The 20,230-nt window shown below is 40.9% G+C and overlaps 1 protein-coding gene across 1 annotated transcript in view; it reads left to right on the top strand.

The window, feature by feature from the left end:
- Positions 1 to 20,230, top strand: part of rps6ka4 (ribosomal protein S6 kinase, polypeptide 4) — a 38,554-nt gene that overhangs the window by 2,848 nt on the left and 15,476 nt on the right. Inside the window, exons 2-14 of the mRNA XM_080748825.1 lie at positions 174 to 245; positions 1,491 to 1,558; positions 1,715 to 1,865; positions 2,646 to 2,761; positions 3,727 to 3,834; positions 4,859 to 4,939; positions 8,265 to 8,368; positions 11,234 to 11,384; positions 12,260 to 12,421; positions 15,228 to 15,353; positions 17,586 to 17,719; positions 18,201 to 18,294; positions 18,918 to 19,088. Coding sequence (XP_080604951.1) covers positions 174 to 245; positions 1,491 to 1,558; positions 1,715 to 1,865; positions 2,646 to 2,761; positions 3,727 to 3,834; positions 4,859 to 4,939; positions 8,265 to 8,368; positions 11,234 to 11,384; positions 12,260 to 12,421; positions 15,228 to 15,353; positions 17,586 to 17,719; positions 18,201 to 18,294; positions 18,918 to 19,088 — 1,538 coding nt within the window. The remainder of the gene's footprint in view (positions 1 to 173; positions 246 to 1,490; positions 1,559 to 1,714; positions 1,866 to 2,645; positions 2,762 to 3,726; positions 3,835 to 4,858; positions 4,940 to 8,264; positions 8,369 to 11,233; positions 11,385 to 12,259; positions 12,422 to 15,227; positions 15,354 to 17,585; positions 17,720 to 18,200; positions 18,295 to 18,917; positions 19,089 to 20,230) is intronic.

Genomic DNA, 20,230 nt, shown 5'->3' with positions numbered 1-20,230 from the left:
GAATTCATAAAAATATAGAACTAAAACACATAGAAAGTATAGATCTAGAACACAAAATGTATAGATCTAGAACACAGATTTCATAGCTCTAGAACACACAGAATAAAAATTCACTGCTTCACTTCGAACCGAGGTTTGATTTTTTTTAACATGCAATTTCTTTCTGTCCTTAGCCAACCTCACAGGTCACACAGAGAAGGTCGGTGTGGAGAACTTTGAGCTCCTTAAAGTGTTGGGCACTGGAGGTAAGAGACTCCATCACGTGAACCCTTTTTGGATCGATCTTTGTACATGGATGTAACCACACAAATGACAGGAACCACCTGAGGACAGGGGGACAAAACTGGGACATATGCAAAAAATAGCTTATTTTTGCTTTGTGTAATTAATGTATTTTCATTTATGAATATCTGTAACTGAGATTTCGTGACATGACATAAATCTTGTAAGTGAAACACTGGCCTATTCGTTAAAAACCTCTAGTCACTTCCTGTTTCACACAGATTTTGACTGTGATTTTTGCAATTACCTAATACGCAAATTTCACAACTAACTTCTTTATTTCAGACTCTAATGGGTCCATATAAAAGACAATGCAGGGGACTACACAACAAAGATTTAAAAAATTGCCTTACTTGAAACTTTCACCCTAAGATATTTAACTCAAACTTAAAGACATCACCATATTGAATATAGACTCAAATAGTGTTTATTTAAAAAAATAATTGAAGTAAGCAATGAGGTGAACTATATACAAAGCCCCTGAAAACAGTAACACATTTAGGTTGAAAAATATAGACAGTGAGTAAGAGGATTTATTTTAATTGCAGAGGAGAAAAAAAGAAAAAATAACTGCTGTATTGAACAGAAATATTTCTCTTCTGTATTTATCTTAAACCCTGCTAAAGGCAGACCATCTGTCCAACACTTTGGTCTGGCTGGTTTGCAAGTTGCTGTGTTGCATGTTCCCTTGAGGATGAATCCCCGATTGATTTAATCTAGTGCCACCCTTAGGCCAAAATGTTCAAATGCACTCGCAATATATCAAAATCGAATGGGCCGAGTTCCATGAAATCTTATCCGCTCTGACCGCTCAGCAAGGATGAAGCCTGCTGATTTTTATGACCCCATGACCCTTAGTTATAGTTCAGTGGCTCAAGGCCATTACCGATACAAAGTATTTTTCATGAGCCTTATTTTGGATCTACTGATGGATTCTAGCCCAGGGGCCCAAAAAAAATAATAATCTAAAAACATGCGGTTTCACCTTTTGGCCTATAACTTTTGAAGCCTCATCTCATGCTACTTTTTGCGCTTTAATCAGCTTCGTATAGCAGTAATGTAAAAAAATGGCCGTCAGCCGCATCGACCACATCGGCCCAAATCTGTACTTGTCTTGCACACAAGATCATTACGTCACTTAGTGGAGGTGTTGGTTGTTTTATTTTGGCTTTTTAAATTAAGTGAAAAGTGTTACTTTATTTCTTTAGCTTACGGGAAGGTGTTTCTGGTGAAGAAGAACAGTGGTCATGATGAAGGCCAGCTATATGCTATGAAGGTGGGTGTCACAAGCACTTTTTTTCTCTTTTCAGGAAGTGAAAGAACAGCTATATGTCCTTTTCCATCATATGCAGTATGTTCTGTTTTCCATTTTGTGTTGAGCCATGCAAACTGATGGCAGATTCATAGTAGCATATCATTTTATCACCTTCAGGTGCTGAAGAAAGCAGCTATCGTCCAGAAGGCGAAGACGACAGAACACACTCGCACTGAGAGACAGGTGCTGGAGCACATCCGCCAGTCTCCCTTCCTGGTTACCCTCCACTACGCGTTTCAAACGCACAGTAAACTACACCTTATCCTGGGTGAGACACCGACACGACACGTTCTTACATTAACCACCTACACCAGGGGTCTTCAACATGGGGTCCTCAGATGCACTACAGGGGGTCCTCCAAATCCTTCAATCCTTTTTATATTAACAACTTGAACACTAGTGTCCATATTCTGAGAACTATAGACAAAAATTGCAGATCTACAAGCTCACAACGCCTGTGGGCTATTCTCGGCAAAGAGGTTTGGTGTAGAGGGTAAAAAGAGCAGATTAAGTACAGAGTAAAAGGTCAAGTTTATTAGGTAATGACGGCTCAAGTGTTTAAATATCTGAAAACACGAATTGACATGAATCCAAAATACACTGACGATTGTGCTGTCAAACAATGAAACTATATGGAATCTATGAAGTGGTTGTGGGGGTCCCTGCTTCATCTCTCAACTAAGGGGTCCTTGGCCTGAAAACGTTGAAAAGACCCCCACCCTATATACTTAGTTGACCTGCCAGTCTGAACACTTAAGTGGTCAGATGGGGGGAGGCATGTACACCTTCCAAGATTTTCGAGTGGGCCCTGATCCAGATACGGTTGAGAAGTGCTGGGTTGGAGTGTGCTTTCTGCAGCCATGAGCTGCCCAAGCTGAACTAAGCTCCTGTTCAGGTTGGAGTATGCTGCAGCCTCAAGCCTCTTAACTCCATTCCTTTTTTATTTTCACTGGTGAAATTCTAACTGGTATAGAAATGGTCTTAGATTGTCTTTTAACGATCTGAAACAGGTGGTCAACCTCTGTTTTGTGTTTTTTTTTGCATGTAGACTATGTGAGTGGCGGTGAGATGTTCACCCATCTGTACCAACGAGATCATTTCACAGAGGAGGAGGTGCGGATTTATATTGGTGAAATCATCCTGGCGTTGGAGCACTTGCATAAGGTGAGCGTCATCTCTGTGTGTGTGTGTGTGTGTGTGTGTGTGTGTGTGTGTGTGTGTGTGTGTGTGTGTGTGTGTGTGTGTGTGTGTGTGTGTGTGTGTGTGTGTGTGTGTGTGTGTGTGTGTGTGTGTGTGTGTGTGTGGGGGGGGGGGGGGGGGGGGGTCCACAAGCTGCAAGATCGGCTATTTCATATTATGTTTCAAAGGAGTTGTCATTTTTTTTAAACTTTTCGTTATAATGACATGCCCAAAATAAGCATTGATTACTAATCGATATAAATTAGTTTGATTAACTGTTGCACCCCTATTATGCTTTGAATAATTGTCGTCAGTAATGTCAAATCTGAGGGGCTAAACGTACAAAACAAATTTCTTTGTTTGTTTTTCACTTAGTGTACATTTTATTCATTTGTCATGAAACAAGACATAAGAAAAAAGTAACTGACTTAATGATTTATTTTATTCATGTGGCAACATTCATCCCTTTTTTGGTTATTTTGATCTTACGGAAAATGTACACTTTGGTATAGGTTTGGGTTGTGTAGTTACCTTGCCATGATTTAATCCCAAAGTTTCTCAGTTGATTAAGAATAATCCAATAAACACTTTAATAATAAGCATGATAATCCAATCTATTCTACCGATTGAGTTAAATTGCACAGTGAAATAGGTGTCGAAATTTGTCTCTACTTTTTCAAAGCGGGTTTTGTAATGCAGAAGCAGATTTTTCTCTGTGTTAAAAGTGTGCCTGTTTCACCACGTAACTCCAAAATGATTATTTTGGATTTGACATTTTTAGTCATCGGAATAACTAGTGAAGATACCTCTGCAATATTTGGAACTATTATCATGGCAAGGTAACTGCACAAGTCAAAACTCTACCAAAGTTTCATTCTGAATTAAAACAGTCTCAGTTTAAACTTGACCATGTCGACAATGTATCTAACTGTATTTACTGTTGGACCCAGCTGGGGATTGTTTACAGAGACATCAAACTGGAAAACATCCTGCTAGACAGCGAAGGACATGTGGTATTGACAGATTTCGGGCTGAGCAAAGAGTTTGTGGAAGAGGAGGTATGTAAGCACAGAGACCAGTGATTCTCAACCATTTATTTTCAAGGTTTCAAGGACTCCCAGTTTGACATGAATTAGCCCAGTGGTTCTCAACCTGTCTGTCGGGACCCCCAGAGAGGTCCCCACATGATTTTAGGGGGGTCCCCAGGTTACAGCGATTTAAGGACTCATAAGATGTTTTTTAATAACTCACACAAAAAAGACTATTGCTGCATCAAAGTAATGAACAACAATCTACAATAATAATATATTAAGAAAGAGGCAAATATTTTGAAAATAGCTGATCTACAAGCTTGTGAGGCGTTGTGAGCTTGTAGATCAGCTATTTTCTCAATATTTATCTATGGAACTGAGTCAAACTAAATGTAATGCCTCAACTACTACATTCCAAGTGCTTATCAGAGTAGGGGGTCCCCAGTTCAAATATGATTATTTTGGGGAGTCGTGGACTGAAAAGGTTGAGAAACAAATGAATTAGGCAATGGACCATTAGACCCCCATTAGATTGGATTTGTTTTCTATATCCTCAGTGTGAAGTTAACTCTTGAGAGTGCACAGTGAAGCCAAATGGACCTAGACAATTTGAAACATTATGTTGTGTGTGCATACGCATGCATGTGCTCTGCTCAAGTGTTTGTTGGCAAGATGTGTGATGAAAGATTTTAAAAAGACAACCCGATGTCCAACAAAATGGGTGCTGGTTCAAAAGAATAAAGACATATCTGCATGCCAAATAGCTCTTTTTAGAGTTCTTAATTTCAAGCAACAAAGGCTTTTCTCCAGACTTGTAAGAAGATGGATAAGAGAGGATATTATGGCAGTGAAGATCTGCCCAAGCATCCAATTTCTTCAGTCAACTAAAAGTCTTTATGAAGAGCCTGTATCGCTCGAAACGTCACTGACTGCATTTAATAAAAAGGAACTATTTGTTGTGCAGATCCTTTTGTTATGTGACTGACTATGTGTACAACAACCTTCAGTATCATACATTGATTCAGTTTATCTCCCTTTCTCTTCCATGCAGAAGGAGAGAACCTATTCTTTCTGTGGAACCATTGAGTACATGGCACCTGAGATCATCAGAGGGAAGTCGGGCCACGGCATGGTAAAAACAAGAACTGTATAAACTATAATTTGCAAACCCTGTCCCTGGATTTTCTACGTAAAAATGGTCATTACATAACATGATTAGCAAAAATGCCTTAGGTAAAGTGAGCACATAATAATTCATAATCATACAATAATTACACATTTCACATTAGTCAGTGTGTAATATATTTTCACTAATTCATGGAAATATAACATTTGAATGAAAAGGTATGCTCATCCAAAAGATAAAATCCCAGGTGCTGGACAGAGGAGGCACTTTAAATAGAAAATAGAGTCTGCACACTGGACAAGTTGATTTACTGTAATGGATTACCACCAAGGTGACTTCCTCAGACCTGATATCAACTTTGGGAGCATGATCCAGTGTGCAGTATCTATTTATATACATATAAGTGTGTGTGCGTGCATGCAGGGGTTGACACTAAGGTCTCTGAGGTCCCTTTACAATAGAATGACGAACACATAGCATTTGGAATAGACATATTTCAGTATCAACCAAGGGGCAAGTTCTGCCGATTTAAAATGACTCCAATACGGAAGTAAAACTTCCTATGATTGGCCGCTAGTTGCGCTGTTTTCCCCCTCGGCCGATAGCAAAAAGAATTGTTCACCATTGGATCCCATTCATTTTCCCCTTTCGTGTTCTAACCTTAATTAACATTTTCATGAATACTTTATGGTTCCTATCGCTAGTTATCGCTAGCCTTTCAATCACCATCATATGCGTTTTGTCGAAATTTGGTCCAATGTATTTTAAAATAAATTATAAAGTTGCAGGGTGGGGGCGGGGCCGACTTCTGATGAAACTGATCTGCGGCCAGCCTGCATGCACTGATGCACAATTCGGTTACCCAGAGCAGAGCAGATCTAACAACTCGTCGTAATGCGACGCACTGTTAGCTAGATCGGTTTATTTTGTACAACGGCGTGTAAACATTTTTACAAAATAAATCTATTATACAAACCCAGGTTACAATGTACATTTAGCAGACGCTTAATCCAGAGCTATTAAAATTCGCCTACAATGTATTTACTCTTATAGGCATATCAGCCACAAATACACGACTTGGTATTTATTTATTATGAAGGCTACCTACTGCCCGATTGTGTAACAAGCCTATATATAATGCCACCAAAACAATGCGTCTTTATTTGTTTTTTCTCGTCTTGATTTGTGCAAGTATGGCATGCCATTAAGCTAATAGCCCTACATAAACATATCGACACCAGACAACATATTAGTGGCCACTTACAGCCAAAATAGCCTATGTTCTAAGCCAAGGGAAGCCTATATTATTTTATAAACTCCTCTTTAACATTGGCATATAGCATTCTTGATAATTTGTCAATCATATGCCTACCACAGACTTACTTTATAGGCCTACTTCAGACCATTTATCAAATATTTCATGTAACATTTTGGAAACTGAAAACAGCACTTTTTATATGAAGTTGCATGTCCTGCTATCCTGTATAATTCTTGCCATACCTCATATACCTGTTGTTGGAGCCAGGATGGGAGATCTCGGTCGGGAGCTCTTTTGGAATTTGAAGTTGGTCATAGCAGACTTCGGCGACGTGATGTTATGGCAATTATCTGGCTTTTTGTAGGTTTAGAACGGCTATTAGGTAATAATGTATTTCTCCCAAGTAACCACTCGTATATAAAGTGGTATAGCCTATAATATAATATAAAACTAAAAAGAAACACTCAACATTTAGCCTCACCAAATGGTATTAATTAAAACATTTGAAAATAACACTGAGGCTACAGTATAATTGTCAATAGAACAGTCTGCAGCACGTCAAACTAAGTTAGCACTTACATTCACTCACACATACAAATGTCACACAAATTTGCATAGGAACGCACACAAATAGACATAGGTTGATCTCACATTTTATTTCCAAAATATAAACCAGAATGAAATTGACTGAATCAAAGAGGAGGAATATGCTGAATGATGTAGGCCTGCTACTGTAAAAAAAAAAAAACTCAAACAAATGACATGAATCAAGCGCATTTACGATCGCTGATTGAAATAACCTCTTTAGCCTCCCGGAATAATTAACCCACGATACTGCATGTCAGCTCAATAATTAGTTCATGAATCCATTCGTGAATCCAGCTTCTCTTCTACTGTAGGCTGGCTACTTAGCATGTCACAATCACAGACTGTAGTCACAATGGACAATTCATATGCATATTGCATCCATTCCTACATTAATCGCATTGTTAACATAGGTGTCAAATTGTTGTCAGCTTTTGTTAAGAGGTGTGACTGAGAACTATGAATGCACTATGAACTATGAATGCAACCTCAGTCCTATAAACATCACAAATCCCTGTTAATAAATATGAATAAACACATGCATATTTCTCTGGACGAATGCCTCTTTGCTTTGTGAAAAGTCTAGTGGACAATTAGCCCCATATAACCTCGAGACACAACAGTATGCAGCGACGGGTGAGGTTCTATATGGGGCTAGTGGACAACTGGATTATTATAAGACCCAGCGGAACTACACGGGCACTTTCAAAAGTGGAGTCCTCAACTAGGCTTCCATGCGGGGTACAGAGTCCTAGACGGCCGGTCAGGTTAGCGGTAGCCTCGGGAACCCAGGCTTGGTTAGCGGCGGCGGCAGCGGCTACTCCAGAGTCCAAACGTTTCGGTGCTCAAATCTCCGTGGCAAAATTAAAAAGTTATTCGGACATTTACTGTCACTGCGGTCCGTCTGTGTCATAGACTGTAGAAAAATAGGATGTGTGTTGTTGTTGTTGTTGTTGCGTTGTTGTTGGCTTGTTGTGGGCGATCCACGTTTTCTTCTTCGTCTGCTGTATTTTCGGCAGAGCTCAACACATTCTCCCAAGTATCCTTGCGTTGCACGTGACCGTTGGCAGCCAATAGCATCTCTGGTAGCATTACAATTCTATTTATTTCTATGATGGCGACACCCATTTCAAGGCGTGGAAAAGGGCCGTTTGCGCTGCATAGAAACCAATGGCGTCATTTCGTCCATATTTTTCTACAGTCTATGGTATCAACACACAAAAACATAACGGATAAATCTCAAACTCTAAAATCGAAGAGAACCGGGCATATAGCGGATTTGCAATATTTGTATCTTTGCAGTATCAGCAGCAAACGTGGAATAATATTCTGTATATGCAAACACTCAATTTACAGTTGCATATGATGCACCAAAATACTGCATCGTAGTGCAAATGTATTTGTTGGCGCTTGGTGCTTTTTCCTGTATCCTTTTTTACCTTGTCTCTGAATCGATCGATCAATCGATCAATTAATCTCTTCTCTCAGTCAGTAGATTGGTGGAGCCTGGGGATCCTGATGTTTGAGCTCCTGACAGGGGCGTCTCCATTTACTCTGGAGGGGGAAAGCAACTCTCAGAATGAAGTATCCAAGTGAGTGCTGTAGTCTTGATGGACTACCCCAGTGATTCTCAACCTTTTTTCATTTTAATGCTCCTCTGTTTGATGTGAATTAGTACACAGACCCCCATTTCATACGATCTCTGGGACCCCAGTCTTTTTTAAAGATTTGTTTTTTTTGGGGCTTTTATGCCTTTATTGATAGGACATTAGACTGACAGGAAATGGGGGGAGAGATGGGGAGTGACACGCGGCAAAGGTCGTCCGGATTGGGAATCGAACCGGTGACGCCGCCAGGCATCCATGCCTATGTGGCAATGCCTAAGTGGTATGCGCCTGGACCAGTAGGCCAGCGGGCACCCCGGGGACCCGGGTCTACACTGTAAAATCCTCAGTGTTAATTTAACTCTGCAGATGGGTCCTTACGGGTCAATTGGATCCATTTTACACTCAGTACAGACCCTGTAAGAGTCCATTTGGATCCTCCTAACTATCAATTATTTTGTTGGGGATTCCTGGAACCCCCTCGAGGACCACTGGGGGTGCCCTAGCCCCACGTTAAGACCCAGTGTTGTATGCCGATTTAGATTACTTACACTTTAAATGTGTCCTCGCTTAATATCCACATTGCAAACAGATTTGTCTTTGCCACACGAAATGCTGATTGTCGCTGCCATGCTTGTTATTCGGTCCCATAGCACTACACATCCATTAAAACGATGGCAGCGGCTCAGTAAATTGCTTTCTACACCGGCTGCAATGGGAGTCAGGTTTAACCCACTCAGAACGGGTACACAATTTGTGTTTCATTATTTTATGCTTTAACTATTGAAAAATAGCAGATATACAAGCTCACAGCGCGGCACCGAGTGCCGCGCTGCGAGCTTGTAGATCTGCTATTTTTGAAAAATCATGAAAATTAGAATTTTGACCCGATTCTATAAGTGCCTTTTGAATCCTTCTAAGATTTTTGGAAAAAAACAATGTTTCTATGTCAGCAATCTGGCCAGCCGTCGTCAAAGAAAAGGTCCTTTTCGCTTAACTGGAGCTCAGTTAGTCTGTTCTTGAGAGACTACTATGTCAGTGGTGCTCAAACCTTTTCATGTGAAGGACCCCCAAAATGATATTTATTTGGCCACGGACCCCCATCTCAAAATATTTAGTTCCAGGGACCACCCAGAAGCAAAATTTGAGTTACAAACGTTTGCTCTGAAAATACATATTATATTCAAAGATTTGCACACATTTTCATGACTTTTTCAAAAAATAGCAGATCTACAAGCTCACAGTGCGGCACTCGGTGCCGCGCTGTGAGCTTGTATATCTGCTATTTTTCACTGGTTAAAGCAGTCAATAATTCTAGGCATAAATGGGTTAATAAGTTGCCGTTTTCAATATGTCTAGTTAGCCGCCTGCCACCTGCTTACTTTGCATGCACTTTCACGTTTTGTCAGCTTGTGAGTGTTTCTGTTCTAGGCGGTTCACATAGTTCAATATAGATTTTTGAGGCTCATTGCAATTATACTTCATTATACCAATTATGTCTCTGATTAGCTCTAGAGGTGGTTTAGATGATCAGATCCTCAGTGCATCTTGGTTACTAATATAGCTGGCTTTAGCTGTATCTGGATTACCCCCAGATTTGTGTCAGATGTACATACAGGGGGCCATTTATTATTAGTAGTTCTCCAATTTACGAAGATAACAGCCACTATATTACAGGGTCCTTTCATCCTTTTTATTTACCTTGTTGCCAGCCGGGAATGAAGTTATTCTGATAAGACAAGGGCTTTTATGTTGAATAAAGGCTGGAAACTAATTTATATTCTGTCATTTCTTATTAGGTTGTTTTGAACGTCTTTTTATCTCATATTCAATTTCATAATGTTTGTTTGCTTGTTTCATGTTTTCTACTAGACGAACATGACGTTTATTTGCATAATAATGGGCAATCATTCCCAGTTGAAACAAATGTATTTGTGTTTATAGCAACAAAGAATAAGTCCTTTTGAATGTATCGTACAACATTGTCCCAGTCCAAAAACAGATGATCTACTAGCTCACAACACGGCGCATAGCAAGCTTGTAGATCAGCTATTTTCGACACAAGGCACCGTGGTACGCCTAATGCTTAAAACTACAAGGCTCATTTAACCTCTCGAGAACTGAGTTGGCTCTGGACTTTTATTTTATTTTTTACCTCTACGCCTAATCTATTTGCCGCAAGCTAGCTGTAGAGCAGCTATTTTCAGGGAAGGTTTCACCCCGAATAGGGCCTAGAATTATTGAATGCTTTAACCAGTGAATAGCAGATATACAAGTTCACAGCGCGGCACCGAGTGCCGCGCTGCGAGCTTGTAGATCTGCTATTTTTGAAAAAGTCGTGAAAATGTGTGCAAATCTTTAAATATATGTATTTTCAAAGCGAACGTTTGTAACTCAAATTTAGCTTCTGGGGGGGGGGGTCCCTTGAGCTAAATATTTTGAGATGCGGGTCCGTGGCCAAATACATATAATTTTGGGGGTCCTTCACATGAAAAGGTTTGAGAACCACTGACATAGTAGTCTCTCAAGAACAGACTAACTGAGCTCCAGTTAAGTGAAAAGGACCTTTTCGTTGACGATGGCTGGCCAGATTGCTGACACAGAAACATAGGTTTTTCAAAACAAATCTTAGAAGGATTCAAAAGACACTCATAGAATCGGGTCAAAAATCAAAAATAGCAGATCTATAAGCTTGCAGTGCGGCACTCGGTGCCGCGCTGTGAGCTTGTATATCTGCTATTTTTCAATAGTTAAAGCATAGAAATAATGATACGCAATAATGTGTACCCGTTCTGAATAAACTCAGCCCTCTCCTCTGCCTCACCATGTTGTCCCCACCTGGTTTCTTCTCAGACGTATTTTGCGCAACAGCCCTCCATTCCCCTCCATGATCGGAGCCGTTGCTCAGGACCTCCTCAAGAAGCTGCTGGTCAAAGATCCACACAAGAGGCTTGGATCTGGGCCACGAGGGGCGGAGGACATCAAAGGACATGCTTTCTTCAAGGTCTCCAAATTATCACACCCCTGCTGTTGTCTTTCTCTTGTCTCTGTTTTCCTGCTGTTATCCTTCTCTTGTCTCCTTTTTCCTCACACACACACACAAACGTACTGCCAGACAGTGCAGTCAGACAATAGGAAAACAGTTACAAAGTGCCTATTTAGGTAGAACATTGTTACCGCCGTACATACAATATGTTCAGTTGTGTGTGCTATAAGGGCCTTACACATGGGTGTGTTTCTTTCTTCTTTTTTTCAATTCAACTGAAAGAAAACTATATATATATTTTTTAATTGCGTTATGTCAATCACGTCTGCACACTGCCGTCCTTTACGTAATTATTTTCGGAACCAGGATTTATGTTTTCTCCACGATTTTCGCAGCTGTTGCCAATAGATTCCAGTTTTGCGGATTTCAGATTTCCAAAAGGCAACGAAAAAACACAGCAGTGTGCAACCAGCTTAAGAGTATGAGCCTGTATGAATGAGACATTAGCTATATGAATAGATTTGATCCAAAATATTTGCGCGGGAGTGATTTGCATTTTCGTATCCTTTATTCGCCATGTCCCTGGTGCGTAAAGGCCTGTATACAGAGACATTGTTTTGGATCATAAGCTATGTGGATACAGCTTTGTACATAATGTGTATTTCAGTCAAATAAAATGCTCATCTTAACGGTTTTAGCACATACCAATCTGATGCGTAGGCCAGGCTTTCTGCAACAGCCCTGGAATATAGCTTGTTGAGGTGGCTGCCTCGAACATCTTAACCTGCATGAAGTCTGGAAAATGCAGCAGGCTGTATTACTTTACTTTAAAACACAATGCACCTCAGTGTACATTTCTCATCACCACTCTGCTGTCTTTCTAACATACTCAGGGACTGAACTGGGATGACCTGGCTCAAAAGAAAGTCTCAGCCCCATTCCGACCAGAGCTCAAGAGCGAGCTTGACACGGGAAACTTTGCTGAGGAGTTTACAGGCATGGATCCCGTTTACTCCCCAGCCGGCACGCCTCCCAGCACAGACAAGCTGTTCAAGGTTAGTCCTTCGGGCACATAACGCAAGTTAGACAGACAAACTGACTTGCCAACTGCACCATCCAACTTTCCATAAAACACAGCTATAGCAGTACCTTCCAGTGGAGCGGTTGTGTCAAACGTTTGGAACTGATCAAACTTATTAGAGCGTGAAACGAAATTGCATTTTTGGAACCAATCCCCATTCTGAGTTTAACTAAAAAATGGGGCCAAAATGTCACTGTTTATATCTGCCAATGCTCGCTGCTGCAATGAACTGTACCAATACATCTTCTGATGTTTAAATTGTTGTTCACAGTATAATGCATCACTTTACCTGTGTGGCTGTGGTGAGAGAAGATACAAAAATAGTGCAAAAAGATACTATAAACTAAAGGAATGTATGGGGGAAAATCAGCCACATGGGATTGGGAATGGCATGGTTCCAATGTCTGTGTCCTTATGTATTTATTTTACTTCCATTATAAACAATACAGTTAAATATTTCAAATTAATACTACTGGCAGTGTGCACAAGAAACTTGGAGGTAGATGGTCCAGTGGTAAGCTTAGCTGTACCATTTTCCTGTGAATGGCTTTATATTTACATTGTGTTCCATTTTCTCCAAAGTCATAACATTCTACTGAACATGGACTGCATAATTGGGTAAATGATTGCTAAACATTTATGTGTAGACTTGACTAGGCTTCAAATCCACACTTTAAAATGTATTAAAAGCAACAGTAATGTAACTTTGGCCAAAAATATCAGTCCAATGTTAAATTCAATAAATTGCCTCTCCGGGGTAAAGTCCCTGCAAGATTATTTTCATATCGCACTCAATTAGAATCCTTTGGCTTCCTTGAAAATACAATAAAAACCATGTTATGCTTTGTAAAATTGTTGGCAGTAATGTCAAGTTCTGTAAGTAAACATTAACAGTGAGTCATAGTTGATGTGTTAAACATGCCAAACCACCAATGTGGTATTTTAATTTTAAATGCTGATATATTAGTTGATTAAACACAGTTCCATGAAACCTTATATTTGCCACTTGTTTCCATTGAGATCCTATATTCAATTCACAGCATAATTTCCACCCCACCCCCCCCCCCTCATCGGTTCAATATTTCAAAAGCTCACAGATGCATTTAACCACTTAACTTTCATTTTCAGAATGTTTAAAAAAATAGCGTAAATAGACAATGTACAAGCTCACAGCTTGTATTAGGGCATTAATTTATGAAAAACATTAGGTAACCAAAGATCTACTGTAGCTGGCTATGTTTTTTGTAGTTATTATTTTAGTAGTTATAATTATCGAGCCGTGCACCTTAAAAACCTATATTTAATCTGGAGTGTTGCAGGCTTTCTGCTTTATTTCAGTACTTTGTCTCAGTGTTTCCTATGTACCTACTTTAGAAGTGAGAGAGACAAGTTTTGAAGTTAGTGCAAATCTTGGTGACCATATGATACATGTGACCATTGAGGATGTCAAGTACTTTAACTATGGCTGCTTTGGTGCTGTGGCACTTACTCTCATCTCTTGCGTCACCTTCATATTACCCCAGTGAAGAATGGCTGCTCGTGTGTTATGGCTCTCATACACATTATGGTTATCAGTATCACACTGTCAGTAGGCTTATTGCTCCAATGCACACTACAGTAACTATGCTGTCACCGGTATTATTGCTATAATACACATTGCAGTAATCATACTGTCATTGTTGGTATTATTATCACATTATTAATACAGTCACACAACACTAATCACACTGTCACTTCTTGCTGCCTGTGATCCAACCTATTCTCTGAAACCCCCCGATGTCTGTGTTTTTCTTTTTAATCTCCAGTTTGTCATCTAAATAAAGCCATTTTACATACATATTAGGCTACTATGTAAATGTATGGCCCGTTGGCCACTACATTTAAAATGAGACATTTATCTAATTTTCTAAATGATATATGTATATAACAGAAGTAAGCACAGAGAAGTAAATAAATACAAATACATGTGTCGACAACCCTTTGAATTCAGAACTATAGCAATTAACCTTTGGCTATTTTATGCATTACTCAATGCACATTCATGCTTGGAGTTGGAGCAAGAGCTATGCTATGGTTTACTGCCTCACAGCATTGCATGGCAGCGTATTATAAATGTTCTCGCTGTGTGTGTTTGTGTGTGTGTGTGTGTGTGTGTGTGTGTGTGTGATTGTGTGTGATTGTGTGATTGTGTGTTTGTTAGTAAGATAGCTTTAAAAAGGGTGGGCGGATTTTCATGAAATTAGGTGGGAATGAGCAATAGGCTGCAGCCGCTGCACTGAACGGATTATTAACTCAAAGGATAACCGGGTCAGAGAGGTCAAGGTCACAATTCAGAGATCTAGAACAAGAGCTGTTGGTGTGGGCAGCATTTGAACTTTAGCTTTTGTTTCATTTTGCTTGGGTGATGAGGTTTTGACCATATGCATTTGATTGATTGAATTCTTTGTCAGAGGTACAGTCAGACATGCATAAATGCATAACACACACACAAAAAGCCTTGGGGACTTGTTTCCATAGTGGCAATTCATGAATACAAAAATATATATCAACAAATATAAAAAAAAATATGTACAAAGAGAAAGGGAGAAAGAATGTCACCTCCTGTCTATGGGAAAAAATAGTCGACTTCCCCTTGTGGTTTCCTGATGGATGCATTTTCAGGCCTCTTTTGAAAGAAGCCATTGATCCAACCATTTTAAGGGATGGTGTCGGGGCATTCATTCCACATTTAAGTGGCGGAGTAGTAGAATGAGAACTTAACCATGTTTCTCCCATCGCAGGGCTACTCGTTTGTTGCTCCGTCCATCCTGTTCAACAAGAATGCTGTCATGGGGGACTTCATCGAATCCCAAATAGGAGCAGATCGACCGGGTTCATCGATGGTCCAGCGGAGTGCAATGTTAAAGGTATGTACTTCATCTTGTTCTTTTTCTAACTTAGTTATTACTGATAACTGGATGATGTTGAACACTGAAACAGAGTTATCTAGCCACAACAGCGTTAGCAGCTCGGACCGCAAGGCCAGCTGTCAAGTCCCCAAGCTATCCTAGTGTCTGTCTCCCTGTTTGCTATCCTAGTAGTGTCTGTCTCCCTGTTTGCTATCCTAGTAGTGTCTGTCTCCCTGTTTGCTATCCTGGTAGTGTCTGTCTCCCTGTTTGCTATCCTAGTAGTCTGTCTCCCCTACACTCTCTCTCTCTCTCTTCACATTTGTATGAAAACCTGCAGATTATGTGCGTGCGTGTGCGTCACACCACATGTCACGCTCCATATATGGCCAAGATCCCTGATGTCATCGATATTAAGCCCATATCTGGGAATGCCCATATATGGCGATACTGTATAGTCTCATGATAACCAGTGTGGTTGTCACAACGCGAGTAACACTTGCAAATTCATTCTTCCTTGTCCCTTTTATGCCCATTTATGGAGATCCCTGATCAATATTAAGCCCATATCTGGGAATGCCCATATATGGACATATTGTCTCAGTCTCTGTTGTTTCTCTCCCTTACTGCTGTTTCTCTCCTACACTGTCTCTCTCTCAGCTGAGCTCACATAGTGTCTGTCTCCCCTACACTGTCTCTCTCTCTGTTCTCCTAGTATTTGTCTCTCCTACACTGTATCCCTCTCAGCTGTCCTAGTGTTTCTCTCCTACACTGTCTACCTCTCAGCTCACCTAGTGTCTGTCTCCCCTACACTCTCTCTCTCTACTCTCCTAGTGTTTGTCTCTCCTACACTGTCTCTCTCAGCTCTCCTGGTGTCTGTATCCCTGACACGGTCTACTCTTTGCTATCCTAGTGTCCGTCTCCCCTACACTGTATCCCTCTCGGCTCTCCTACTGTCTCAACAAAGTACAAACTATGCAAAGTGGACTGTCTACTATTGGTCCTCAGGCGTCAACCTGAACTGAGTTTTTGTTTGTGTTTTTATTATGGTCAATTGGGTCCAGGTTGGTTCTGATCCTATATCCTCGGGTCCCGGGTCTGTTTATCATTATGTGTAATACTCAGCGCTGGTCAGGGGAGAAAAGCACGAAGTGCTGAAGTGTGATAATTAGGCTGACCTAGGATCAGATTACTGCACAGCATAATAAGGGAAGGGAGAGTAAAGTTTAGCTACGCATGGTGGGAGCCAGGCTTCCAGCCGAGTTGAGAGAGCGGATCAAAGGTGTGTGATCATGGATTCTGTTTTCAGCCAAGTGAAAACATGCAATTTAATTTCACTTTTTTTTAAGCTGCTATGTAGCTGTTAGATTCCATTATGCAGTAGCCTTTTTTATTATTGCGACCGTTAGGTCGCAAGTTGCATGAAAAGCTCCACTTTTTCCCCTGCTCTATCCCTGGCACCGTTGCCCCTTCGATGCCAAGCTTTGCACACACACTCCTTGGATGCAAAATCACGACCCCCAGCCCTGATTTCTCACATGGCCCTCTTCTAGCGCCACCATCAGTCTGATTTTTGCAAAACACATTTTTGGACACTGCTCCTACTAGGGATGCAACAATACATGTATCGATATTGAACCGTTCAATACGAGGGTGTAACGAACCGAATGACCCTGTACCGAACAATACAATACCACTTCACATCCACATTCCCCTAGAACCCCCTCAAGGACCCCTAGGGGTCCGCAGAGCCCACTTAGAGAATCACTTCCCTAGAGGTTGGGTACCGTATTGTTCAAAGTTAAAACAAAACAATATAATATAATAATACGTAGTTATAAAAAGAACTCGCTGGTCCCCATTCCAACATCGTGGCTGGCTGAGAGCTCTGGTTAATCGCGTTAGAATGCGTTCTCCATAACGTTAATAGTTTCAATATAAGGAACGATGTTGGGGTAAGTAAGTGATTTGAAGGAGGGTATATATATTAATGGAAACGCAGTGTTTATCAGCATTTGTCCAGACCAGTGCGCCAGACCACTGCGCTGTGGACGATGGGATCATTTGATTCAGAGTGTTTTCAGATAGACCACGTGACCTACTGTATAATACTATGATAATTTCGGGCTATGTCAGCCGAGCTTTAAGTCTTTACCTTTGACTGTGGGGAAGCCATATTCAGTGGCACAACCATCATTTTCATTGACCTGTTTTGGTTCTGTTTGACTAAAAGCGTAATGTTTTCCTGTCCAGGATTCCCAATTCTTTGTGAACTACGAGCTGTGTCTGCAGGAGCCTCCCCTCGGCGAGGGCAGTTTTTCTGTTTGTAGGAAATGCCGGCACCGGCAGAGTGGCCTCGACTACGCTGTCAAAATTGTCAGCCGCAGGTGGGTTGACGGTTGTTGCTGGTACTGTACAAGCTGAGCTCTGATTTGTCTGTGCTCTTGAATGCCTAATTTATGTGGCGTCGCTTGCTGAGAAGAACCACGAGATCCATTATATTCTGCAAGTGATGTGATGAAGTAGAAATTGAGCTCCATGGTTGACTTGTGGGTTGAATGTCATCCCTCCTCTCTCCTGTCCTTTAAACAATGTGCAGGAAAAACGGTTAAATGTTTTGCATACAAGTACCCAGGGATGCAGCAATATAAAGTAGATATTGAATCACTATACACCACCTGTTACAGAGCTATACTAGGTTGCAGAAGGCTTTTGTTGACTGGAGTGGTTTCCCCATTTGGTTTGAGGTGCTTTGATTTATTTGTGATGCACCTGCACAATTAGCAATTGTTTCCCATCCTTGTGTTTTCTCACTGTTTGTGATGTGTTTGTGGTGTGAGTAGACTAATGGGTCTCTTGTTTCCTTAGAATGGAGGTGAACACGCAGAGGGAGATCGCAGCATTGAGACAGTGTGAATCTCATCCCAACATCGTCAAGCTGCATGAAGTCTACACGGATCTGGTACAGGAGATGTTTGATTATTTAATGAGCATGTCACCATTCTCCTAATTCACTATTGCTTTCACAAGTCACAATTCCATTACATTTTATTAGATTTAGTTATTATACAGCACTGATGGCTAGGGCTGTCACGATTATGACATTTTACATGACGATTAATTGTCACTCAAATAATTGCGATTAACGATTTAATTGTGTTTTTGTCTTTGACAATTACATTTCTGTTTGGCTTGTAGGCTTTGAAATTGCACATGGCAGATATGACACGTAACCTAAATATACAAAGAAATGAAGGACATATTTCACAACTTTACAAAAGAACATTGATCGTAGAAATAACCGATCTACAAGCTCGTTGTAGATCTGCTATTTCCACTATTTTTTTTAATGTTTGAACATATACAAACATCTTTCAACATGTAAACGATTATGACGATTATCACAAAATAATTGCGATTATGTCAAATTATTTGACATTGTTAGACTTGGTCATTGTTAGTCTTGTCTCGAAGGTGAAGACTTCTGAATACCTCTTTGAAGCCACTGTAAATTGGGAATAAAGTGGCTTGCAATGATCAACTTTCTGATTTCAAATGCAATCTCCGGCTCCTTCCCTCCCTCAGTATCACACCTACCTGGTGTTGGAGCTCCTACGCGGAGGGGAGCTGCTTGAGAGGATCAAAAGGAAGAAGTTATTTGGAGAGGCAGAGGCGAGCCAGCTGCTGCGGAGTCTGGTGTCAGCAGTGAGCTTCATGCACGAGGCTGGAGTTGTCCACAGAGACCTCAAACCAGAGGTGGGTGAACATCTTTGAATATGTAATTTTCAAAGCAAACTTGTGTAACTCAAATCTCTGCTTACGGGGGGCCCTGGCTGGAACAACATATTTTCAGAAGGGGGTCCAAATACATATAACTTTGGGGGTCCTTGATATGAAAAAGTTTGAAAACCACTGATGATAGAAACATGAGTTTTTCAAAAAACCTTAGAATGATTTAGAAGACATTTATAGAATCGCGTCAATGTACATTATATATATACTAGTCCTGTGACCGGGGGGTGGGGGGGTGCACAGGGGTGTGCACAAGATTGAATGTAGGTTAATGTCTTAGAAGTAATGTTGGAGTGCCCGTTGGGCAGATCTTTATGCCCATATATGGTGTTCCATGTTAGAGTCCCTGTTGGGCAGATCTTTATGCCCATATATGGTGTTCCATGTTGGAGTGCCCGTTGGGCAGACCTTTATGCCCATACATGGTGTTCCGTGTCCAGGCCAGTCTGTGATGTCAGTACTATGAGGTCAGAGTATGACATCAGAGTACTGCAGACAGACGGCGGACATTCGCTAAATCAGTATCAGTGATGTCAGCACTCAGTGAAACTGTGTAGTTCCAGTGTTCAATGCCAAACAATCATTATTCGCATTTTCTTTTACTAGAAGCTGGGCCGCCCTTCGGGCGGCCCAGCGTCTAGTCGGCGACCTGGCCAACTCGGGAACGATGTAAATAGGGAATGAATGCCCCGCCCTTTAATGCAAACCCCATTATACCTGTTGTCATATGTTTTGACCATCTGTTTGCCTGTGTCCATTTATGCCCATATATGGAGATATCTGTTATCTGTCTGTCTGTCAGCGTCCATTTTATGTCCATATATGGAGATCACTGCAGATATAGTTCTGGGTCCCTTTTATGCCCATATGCCCATATATGGAGATATCTGTCTATTTGCGTCCATTTCATGCCCATATATGGAGATCTCTGTATCTGTCTGTCTGTGTCCCTTTATGCCCGTATATGGAGATCTTTGTGATTCTGCGTACATTTTATGCCCATATATGCCATTTGCGTCCATTTTATGCCCATTTATGGAGATCTCTGTATCCGTCTGTCTGTGTCCCTTTATGCCCGTATATGGAGATCTTTGTGATTCTGCGTC

The sequence above is a fragment of the Nannobrachium achirus genome, assembly GCF_963921795.1.
Source record: "Nannobrachium achirus genome assembly, chromosome: 19".
NCBI lineage: Eukaryota > Metazoa > Chordata > Actinopteri > Myctophiformes > Myctophidae > Nannobrachium > Nannobrachium achirus.
This window is presented reverse-complemented; position numbering and strand designations above follow the sequence as displayed.